The sequence below is a fragment of the Dendronephthya gigantea genome, unplaced genomic scaffold (genome assembly GCF_004324835.1).
Source record: "Dendronephthya gigantea isolate DGI-Jeju-01 unplaced genomic scaffold, DenGig_1.0 000043F, whole genome shotgun sequence".
Lineage (NCBI taxonomy): Eukaryota > Metazoa > Cnidaria > Anthozoa > Malacalcyonacea > Nephtheidae > Dendronephthya > Dendronephthya gigantea.
Window position 1 is genome coordinate 714,115 of NW_021163053.1, and position 9,886 is coordinate 724,000.

At 36.6% G+C, this 9,886-nt stretch overlaps 1 protein-coding gene across 1 annotated transcript; it reads left to right on the top strand.

Moving 5' to 3' along the window:
* The first annotated feature begins 1,122 nt into the window (after positions 1-1,122).
* LOC114527192 (alpha-1,6-mannosylglycoprotein 6-beta-N-acetylglucosaminyltransferase A-like) lies at positions 1,123-8,779 on the top strand. Its single transcript, XM_028548836.1, has 18 exons — positions 1,123-1,396; positions 2,004-2,120; positions 2,463-2,539; positions 2,784-2,876; positions 3,095-3,178; positions 3,400-3,561; positions 3,967-4,130; positions 4,276-4,413; positions 4,831-4,958; positions 5,217-5,335; positions 5,475-5,537; positions 5,771-5,869; positions 6,004-6,087; positions 6,361-6,540; positions 7,000-7,074; positions 7,212-7,308; positions 7,395-7,452; positions 8,360-8,779. Exons 1-18 carry the CDS (start codon positions 1,216-1,218, stop codon positions 8,556-8,558), a joined length of 2,118 nt encoding a protein of 705 aa, XP_028404637.1. The 5' UTR covers positions 1,123-1,215; the 3' UTR covers positions 8,559-8,779.
* The last annotated feature ends 1,107 nt before the right edge of the window (positions 8,780-9,886 follow it).

Consider the following 9,886-nt stretch of genomic DNA (forward strand, 5'->3'; position numbering starts at 1 on the left):
ACGGAACACAGCAGAACATCCAGGCATTTAGGAGGACGTGGGCCGTGGCGCCGGTGGTGGTGACCCTCCTAAAAATGTTTGAAATATGATCGTCTGTCCCATCATAGACAATCCAAAAGACAAGTCTTTTGGATTGTCTATGGTCCCATTGAATGACTTCGGTTTAAGTATTAAATTTATATTTGAATAATGCATGCATCAGTTTTGTCTTCTATGCACGTTTGCCAATCAGCTAAAAAGGACTGAAGAAGTTGAGGTGAGGTTGAAATGCCAATAAATAATTTTTAAAATATTCAAAAATATAAACTGGTCAAAGAGAAAGACCATTTGATAAAATAACGCTACGGCGCTATCCGTACCAGCCGACCTAGTGCGCTACCTTCCTGGAGGGAAAATCTAGGGATCGATATCAGCCTGAAAGCAATTTTTCTGGCCTACCGTAGACATTGTCATTAAGAGAAAACTGCGACGAAAATATCTTTTTTTCGGAGACGAAATAAGCAAAACTCAAAACCAAAGGAGATAACAGACTCAACTAACTCGGGTCGATCATCTCCTCCCTATTTCCCTGGATTGACACCCTTTTCTGTGACGCATAAATTTTCACGTACTGGTTGATTGTCCTCAATACGTTAGCACAATGCCTTTGAAGGCAAAGAGATAGGGACCGTGGAGCATTTTTCAGACTAGACAGAACCCTATTAAGATCATTATTTTTGGGTGAGGGTCAAGTGCAATGTAATGTAATGAAATATGTAATTATGAAATGAAAATCAATTGGTAAATTTTCACAAGGCCAATGGCAATGGCCTCGATGGCTCGATCGTATTTTTGTGTAACTGGATATTTTAAAATTCTTATTGGCGCGGATTGCTGTATATTATCTGATACGAGGCCAAGCCATATATCGAGATTATATCGATATTAAAAATTTGAATCAACAAAATGCTTTCCGTTTTACCTGCTTTTTCGTTTGGTTACTAAGCATTTTGAGTTTCACAAGAGTGACAGCACGGAGCATGCTTTATACAACGTGGCCACGAACAACAATAGGTTTGATACAAGGCCCAATCAGGCTGTAATTAAAAAATATCTTATTTACATTTTACATGATGTGGCAAGTATCGCGCATAACAAAGTTATGAGATTTCTTTCACTATAAGCTGTTTCGCTACTTCTCGCACTGTTACTTTTAAGTAGTTTAGTAAAATAAAAATGGCGAAAATAAAATTAACAAGAATAGTGCTATTATTCTATATCGGAATTGTGGCGGTAACAATCTTCGTATTTACGATGTTGGCCAGCATGATGGAAAACGCGAGCCCAAATGGAGCGTGGCACATTGCTAGCGTGGTGTTGAATTCCCATCAAGATCTAGACGAGAATCATGTAAAAAGTAAGTATGACCATTTCTATAGATTTGCCCGCAATAAAATTTAACGACGAGTGCGATTTGTTTGGAAATACTTGGAACTGCTGGGGAAATATTTCTTTTTTAACCGTTTTTTGACGGACTATTGTCTATAGATGATATATCAGTTACTAGGACTGGCCAATTTTAGTTGCATTCAAACTTAAATTGAATTTGGAAAATCGCTAACTTGTGTTGTCAAATTGTGCTTCGGTGTGTCACTACTGCTGGAGTCTTCAGCCGTGCACTATTGCGTATATTCAGTCGTTTGTTTTGCATGTTTTTTCCTAAATAAGGCAAACTGGGAACCATGCAGAATGTTCCCAAAAAAACAAAGCGACAATAAGTAGACAATACTAGTAGGTATAAAGCCTTCACAAAAATAACGATTTTACTGGATGCAATGTTGATTCCTCGCCATGTTAGGAGAAGATCACTGGCACTGTTCATTATTTGACCTGAAGAGATCGACTGAATGAATTAACCCACAGTTATAACTGAAATCGACATTTCGAGCGAAAACCAACACCCTTGATTATAAAAATTAAACCGGAGGCAATCTCAGGCCTGTGCTGTGTTCTTTTATTCTCAGAAGAGGCAATTGGTAACATCGTTGATCGCGTGCAAAAAATTGGAAAAGCAATAGAGAATATTAGCGGAAAAATCGAGACCATGAAAAAAAAAGCTAAAAGAACAAAAGGGGAGAGAAGTAGGCAACTTAGAGCGCATTTTTTAATTGTAGTCGTTTGATTTCTATATAAGTTAAATATCACAAAGTCTGGATAGTCTCCAGTTCAGTATAGTCAGTCCGCGGCTAGCCGTCCCGGCTGACGTAAATAAATGCACATAAAATAAGTCATAATAAATGCACTAAAATAAGCATTTTAGAGCCGCTTGTTCCCACAAAAATTTATGTCAACCTCGGCAGCCAGAAGCCTGGGAAAGTAATTTTACCGTTTTCTTTCACATGCAATAGTTACACTTTCAGTGATATTTGTATATATCTAATGAGCGCTTTCCTTTGTTTATTTTGTTTCATTGTCTCGCGCAGACAATGAGCATATTCGAAGATTTTGTCATGTTCCCAAACCAACTACTCAATATCCGTTGTGTGAAGAAAAATTCAATGTAAGTCTATTTTCAGTTTCTTCTTGTTATTTCATTCAGAGTGGTTCTGTCTAATGATTGTCACTTTGTAACTTGCATATGAGTAGTATCAATGCTACTACTACAAGACAGAGATTGACTTTACCTAGAGAAAATGCCAAAATTTGGCAAGGATGCATGGCTCTAGCTTTCGTCTATATTATTAGCGGTTTAACGTGATGCACAGTAGAATGAATTTGAAATTGATTGGTTTTTATTCTTTTAGTATGTTAATATTAATTGGGGTAATCCTTGTTTTGCCATGGAAAACAACATACGTGCAGACGATACATGTTCCATCCTGATCTATTTGAGTGAAGTATGATTAATTTGCTTACTAAAGTCGCTGGTTTTCATATCGCAGACAATCACATAAGATCAACTATGCCAATAGTAACAACTATGCCAATAGTAACCGCAGTTTTTCAACGCCCGGATGGACGAACGTTAATTCTTCCATAGGTTTTCCCCAAGTGTTATAACTAATATAGATAGTTAGACACAGTGATTTTTATCAGCTATTTTCTTGTGATGTAGGTCGAACATTGGTGCCCACGTTTACCATGGAGAAAAGCATCCTCAACTTCTAAGAATATACTGCTTGATAGAATTGACAGAAAGGTTTGAACATTATGAGGCTCAGGGCATTTGAAAATCTACTAAATTCGTCTGCAATTAGCCCTTACTTCGCTAACGTTTATGTCACTTGTCATTTTCACTCCTGCATGTGCACGACTTCTCTGAACTTCTCTTGGGTAAAACAGGTATTTTGGAGTACCTAAACCCAAAACGAAAATACTGCCTGCTAAGGTAATTTAATTATCTGTTTTTATCTCCTACAGATTAATATTCGAACAAATGTCGATGGATTAATTACAAAATGGTTTAACGATTCCAATTACCAGTGGATGAAAAATCGGATTACATCGATGAAAAAGAACTGGGCCACAGCTATTCTGAATCTTAATCAGAAGAGACAACTAACAAAACGGACAAAAAAGAGAGTATGTTTATAGCTAATTTTATTCAGTATCTGATTTCATCCATAGATATAGTCCATAGCTAATTTTAAATTTTCTATAGATATAGTCCATAGCTAATTTAAAAAATTTTTTTCCATGGTTGTATTTGCCATTTTCCGGCGAATATGACCATGGTCGTATTTGCCATTTTCCGGCGAATATGACCATGGTCGTATTTGCCATTTTCCGGCAAATATGACCATGGTCGTATTTGCCATTTTCCGGCAAATATGACCATGGTCGTATTTGCCATTTTCCGGCGAATATGACCATGGTCGTATTTGCCATTTTCCGGCGAATATGACCATGGTCGTATTTGCCATTTTACGGCGAATATGACCATGGTCGACTTTTTTATAGTCATACTTCATTTTCGTCCATTTACAGATACTCGTTTACCTCGGAGCGTTTTCAATCGTGCCTATAATCTTGGAACGAGCATTTTCTGGGGGTGCATTGGGAGAGTTGGTTCAGTGGAGTGACATAATCACATCTTTGTATCTTCTTGGTCATGACGTCACCGTTGTTAAATATAAAGATGAATTTCTGAGGTAGCCATGCATGCTAAGCAATTAATCGTGATTGCCTTCATTGGAGCAAAAAGTTCACACTCACTTTAATAAAAAGTAAATTCAGATTATGATATATATATAACTTGGAAAATGGATGTTATTTTTATGAAATATTACATTTCAGATATTTTCCTGTTCCAAACAAGAATGGCTGTATAAATAACGATACAGTAAAGCAGTTTCAGTATGATTTGTTGTATACGGATATCACTGGAATCGAATCTGTTATTAAGAGAATTGGTCCCTATTGGTCAGAAGTGAGGTGATTGTTAGAACTAAGGAAATTCTTATATTCATTCGATCCTGAAACTGATCTCTGTGAAGAATGAAGAATGTTGTTCGTGCAAGATATAACAGTTTCCAAACATGCATTTATGGAATTTAGAAATTTTAAATTCAATCATAATTATGAGGGAAAATTAACATGTGTTTTTTCGTTTCACAGATAACATTTGTAGCTCTTTATATTTTATCAGACTATAAAGGCGGTGTTGCACTATGCAACTTTTCTTGCAACTTGCAATGCAATTCCACTCCTGAGGCATCTAAAGTTGATAAATACGAACATTTCTTACGATCTGCTAACGTTTTCTTAGTATTTCGAACACTCTTTACTAATTAACATCCCTCAGTGTAAGAGCGCCTGAACAATTTCTATACAAACAATTTATTCTTACAGATGTAAGTCAAGAGTAGTGGATTCATTTGGTACCGAAGCTGAATTCAACTTTAAAGCAACCGACAGCAAGTATAAGTCTATATGGGGGAATCTGGAGTTGAACTTGAGACAATTTATGACCATGTTCCGTACGTCCCAACCAAATAATGTGCTTATGAAAATATAGTTTGTAAATACCAAATCAATTGCACATCCATGTATTAAATATGCCTTCGCCGTTGGAGCCCTGATTGTTTAACTGGAGAAGGGGCTCAGGGCCATACACAAAGCTTGGTTCATGTGATTCATTATATTTGGAATGATGTTATGAATATTCTTTTTTTCGCCAAGCTTTCGCCTGGCTCCGTCCAACGGGTGATTCTAAGAATTATTCCAAACTTTTCTAGCTCACAGCCCAGACAATTCTTTCATTGGTTTCGTTGCTGGTGCGTCAAAAAAAGCGTCAAAGAAGTATGCAAAAAAGAATATGGCTCTGGTTTATGGAAAACAGGATGTGTTCTGGATGGTAAGTTAATCATGCACTGAAGGATAAACATTATAGTACTATTGTCCAGAAATGTTTTAAATTTAGTCAACAACATTGGTCTAATTTTAGACCAAAAATCCGTTATAGCTTTTGTTCAGAAATGCTCATATTAACTTAGGTTGGAAACAAGATGTATTTGGACAAAATTCACGAATATGTTGAGATTCATGGTACATTTAATGTAAGAAAACTTTCAGTTCGTTCATTTTCTTTCTATATTGTAAATCCCTGATGAAAGAAATCTCTTGATTGCTCCGAACAAGGAAATATTTATCATCATGTGGCTATGTCAGTATTATAATCTCGTGTTGCACCAAAAAAATTGCGCACTTTAGGAATATAATTGTCATGATTATAAACCTTTCTAATCCAGGCTATTTCGGTGGAAAATAATTTAGCATTCATTCTTTTTAGCGAACACTTGGTAAGTTGCCACATTACATACCAAACTACGTTATCAACCATGGAATCGTGAACGGAACTACAATTCAGAAACTGTTACAACAGTCAAAGGTAGCGGCTACTTTAGGAAATGTAACTATATTTCAAGGTGCATGGCATGACAACAGGTCATGCAAGGTTAATTAAGAATTGACTGTTTTAAGTAGGGGTGATATCAAACCCAAATTCTCCAACTGACTTTGTAGGTTTTTGTTGGCCTTGGTTTCCCATATGAAGGCCCAGCTCCTCTGGAGGCAGCTGCAAATGGTGCAGCATTCCTAAACCCAAAGGTACTTCATGGTCTGAAATATCCGTGTTTTAGTTCTTTTTTGTGAAACCGACATTACATTACATCATAATATATAGATAACCATACCATTTGATTTTTTTTCACATGCTATTAATAGTAATATCACAAAATACAATTGAGTTCAGAGTCGGGCCAAAAACACATTTATGCATGCCCGCGAACATCAACTCTCTTGTTATATTAGTACCAAATTTAGTAGCATTTGAGTTCCTCGTGCCCATGTCATTAACATTTCAAAATTGCTTTTACGCAGTACCCGGTTCCTCACAACAGATACAATTCCGAGTTCTTCGCTACCAAACCAACAAGGAGACTTGTTACATCACAAAATCCGTACGCAGCGCAATTTATAGGAGAACCTTATGTCTACACAATTGACATGCGGAATGTTACACAGATTACCAGAGCCATGAATAAAATTATGAAAAACACGGTATGTTTCAGCTATATAGCTGTAGTTTAGCAGTAAATGTTAGTAGGCCTAACGCAAATGTTTTGAAGATGTTAAAAGATGGGAGAATGATCCTGTTATTTTCAACCTAGGATTTACCTTATAATACTGGGGCCGGTTGACGGTTGTATCAAGCCGGTTTTGCTTAAACGGCGGATAAGTCAAAATTAAATAACACTCTTACATCTCTCTTGAATGAGTCAACTTGAATATTATATGCACTGAATATGTAGTTGTAAACATTATCGTTGTATTAGGGTAAAAAACATTTAGTTTACTTGCTGAATTAAACGATAGACTTGCTTTCTATTTTGAACCTAACCACCGTTTCTGATATACAGTAACTGTCAAAATTTATAGCAAATTTATTTACAACAATTTGCTGCAATTACTCTGTAAACCAGTTTAATTGTGATGCATGTCTTTTTACTTCATTTTCAGTTGAAACCGTATCTTCCATTTGAATATACTCACGAAGGAATGCTGGAAAGGATGAGTGCACAAATAGAGCATCTTGTAAGATAGTACATGTCTACGTATTATAACATTTTCTAAATCAAATCAACTTACTATGATGCAATATGACACTTAGTTGAAACACTTTGAAGTGAAATGCTATTATCACTTGTTGGTTGATGAAAAGTATGTTGCAGGATTTCTGTGAAGACAAACAATGGCCACCAGTGAAGAATATGAAAACAGTGAAAGGAAAATTTGGCCAGTCTTGTAAAGATGCATGCTGGGAAAAAGGTGAGCACAAAAAGACGATCAAATGTGTTGCATGCAAACCTGATTGATCAAAGTAAGCAACATTGACCACTCAACTGGTTTTACAGGAATGCTATGTGAACCTTCATACTGGGACATTTTAAATCAATTGATTTCGTTTAGAAGGTGAGTCTCGCTTCATCTCTCTTTGTAGTCAGCAGCAACCTCGTAGAGCAAATGGGTAGAGCAAATGACGGCCTGGGAACTAAGACGCTTTGTATAGTCTCGATCGTTCGTCGTTCGCTGTCACTGCTTTGACATATTGCGTAATTCGTATATTAATACAGGTCTCTTAGATTAAATTGAAAATATGCCCATCCTTTTGGCCACAAAATTTGATGGATTCTGATGAGGAATATCATCCTCTGGAGTACTGGACCGAACAGTATTGTTTCTTTTGTGCCTAGGACGGGCAATTAGTTTTGGTTGAGAACTTTTCAGTCCAACACGGTCCAGAGGATAATTTTCCTGACTGGAAGCCAGCCTTAATGCCGTATCTGTGCCCACACCCAACGAGGGGCGGAATTTTTAATGATCATGCCAACAACCCATAATTATAATGTCAATATGGCACATTTCCAATGCTTTAATATACTTTATGATAGAGAACGTTTAGTTTAGTCCTGTACATGTACCTTGGCGACTGGCGATATAGCTTTGACTGGTCCATATTAGGACGAATCACGATACATCAGAAATTAAACAAGAGGGAAACTTTGTTCAACTTTGTATAAATATGGGAAGGATGCGTGTTAACAGGTTTTGGTGTCTATCCAAACCAGTGATCCAAACATTGACATTTTTAGGCCGATTCTAAATTATGCCAAATAATATTTATGTATAACAGTAAGGCGTTAGTGTTGATAGATCGCAGACTGTTTGGTCAATCTGGAATGTTATAACTGCAGCGTAATCGCCATCCTTTTCGCTAATTCACGTGAAATAATCCTGATCTCGTATCACCTACTGCATGGTCTCCCGAGTCTTCTATATGGTCTTCATTTTATATTTTGTTGACCTTTTCTTCTTTTAGAGAGAGAATATCGTGTGATTCCGTGAAGTATAGTAATCTGTTAGTGGCACCATCATTTGAAGAGAAAACAAAGACCTGTCACTTCCAACAACAGCCATTGTTATACAGTTGCGTATCTTCCTCTGGCTCTCACATGAGACTCTGTCCATGTCGAGACTATATCAAAGATCAAGTTGCTTTGTGCAAAGACTGTTGGTGAATAAAATAAATGATGAATACGCTAAATGTCATCACTAAGAACGTAAGCGATTTCAGCTGGATATAAGCATACATATGCTTGTATTTTTATAAAATATTCTGGCACCTCATTCGATGTAGGATTTCCACTCGACCTTTATACATGCAGTATACATATTTTATACTTCGTGTTTCGATACCATCACTAACATTCTGGTTGTAAAAGTCTATTATAAGCTAAACTAGTGAATAAAGCTTGGTTTTTCTTACATCAAAACAAAATGGTTATTTGCCACATTGAACTAAGACATAGGGAGAATTATATCGCCAAAAACACCTACGCACTCCTTGACCCCATCTGTTACGCAGGTTTTACAAGATGACACGATTTGCATTATTTCAATATTTCGAAGGCGGAGAATCTCTTTCGGGAAATATCACAGCATATTTGTCTGGTAACACCCTATCTTGTGGCCGCAGGTGCAAGTTTCTAAATTTTTACAGCTTCTTGCATGCCATGTGTCTTACTCTATCAGAGTCTATCAGTATCTTAACTATCAAGAGGAAGCCTGACTTGTATATACATGCATGCAAAATAGGGTAGAGAAAAACTTCCTTTAGGACTATAAGAAAGGTCTCAGTCTTAGTCTTAGAGAGATTATATTTGCTTCAGATAGTGCGACTATTTCCTTATTTCCTTTTCAGTTTTAAAGTAGATTTTCTTCTCCCCCCTGAAGTTAACATGATTAGGCGAAAGCAGAGTCAGTGAAATTTATTTATACCCCAAAAAGCGTAAAATGATTCCTGGATGACACAGGTGTTTACTTAATTGATAAACTCTGGTCAAATAACATTTAATTCACACCACTATTATTCGAATGTTTGTATGCCTAAACAGGCTAAACTGCCGTTTATTTTAAAAAAAATAGACGACAATACATGAAGTTCTAAAAATCGTGGGATTTCACAGCTGAGGTAGTTGTGAAGAGCTGCATCCCACGCTCTTGTGGAAAACAATTAACAAAAACATTCAGTAAGCAGATCCGGCATATAAACTTTTCGTGACTTCTTGTTTGCAAATGATTTAAAGCAGCTAAGGTCTAAACGTAAAATTCAGATTACGTCGTGGCAACTATAGTAAAACAGCACATAGTCTCTGCGTGTTGTGGTGTACAAGACTCAAAAAATACATTCGCGGTCATAATGCGGTCTATATGTACTTTGGCCTATAAACAGGGCCAAACACTCATGACATCCAGAAATGAAATAGTGTAGTTGTGATGTCTTAATGTTTAATAAAAATGCAATACACATGCATGACCTAGTTTTAAACAAGATTTTTTGAAAATA

Excerpts from the sequence above, each read along its gene's own strand:
- LOC114527192 (XM_028548836.1), top strand. The coding sequence starts at position 1,216 with ATGGCGAAAATAAAATTAACAAGAATAGTGCTATTATTCTATATCGGA. Across the intron at positions 4,959-5,216 it reads ACAATTTATGACCATGTTCC|CTCACAGCCCAGACAATTCT; the intron begins GTACGTCCCAAC and ends AAACTTTTCTAG. Across the intron at positions 6,541-6,999 it reads ATAAAATTATGAAAAACACG|TTGAAACCGTATCTTCCATT; the intron begins GTATGTTTCAGC and ends CTTCATTTTCAG.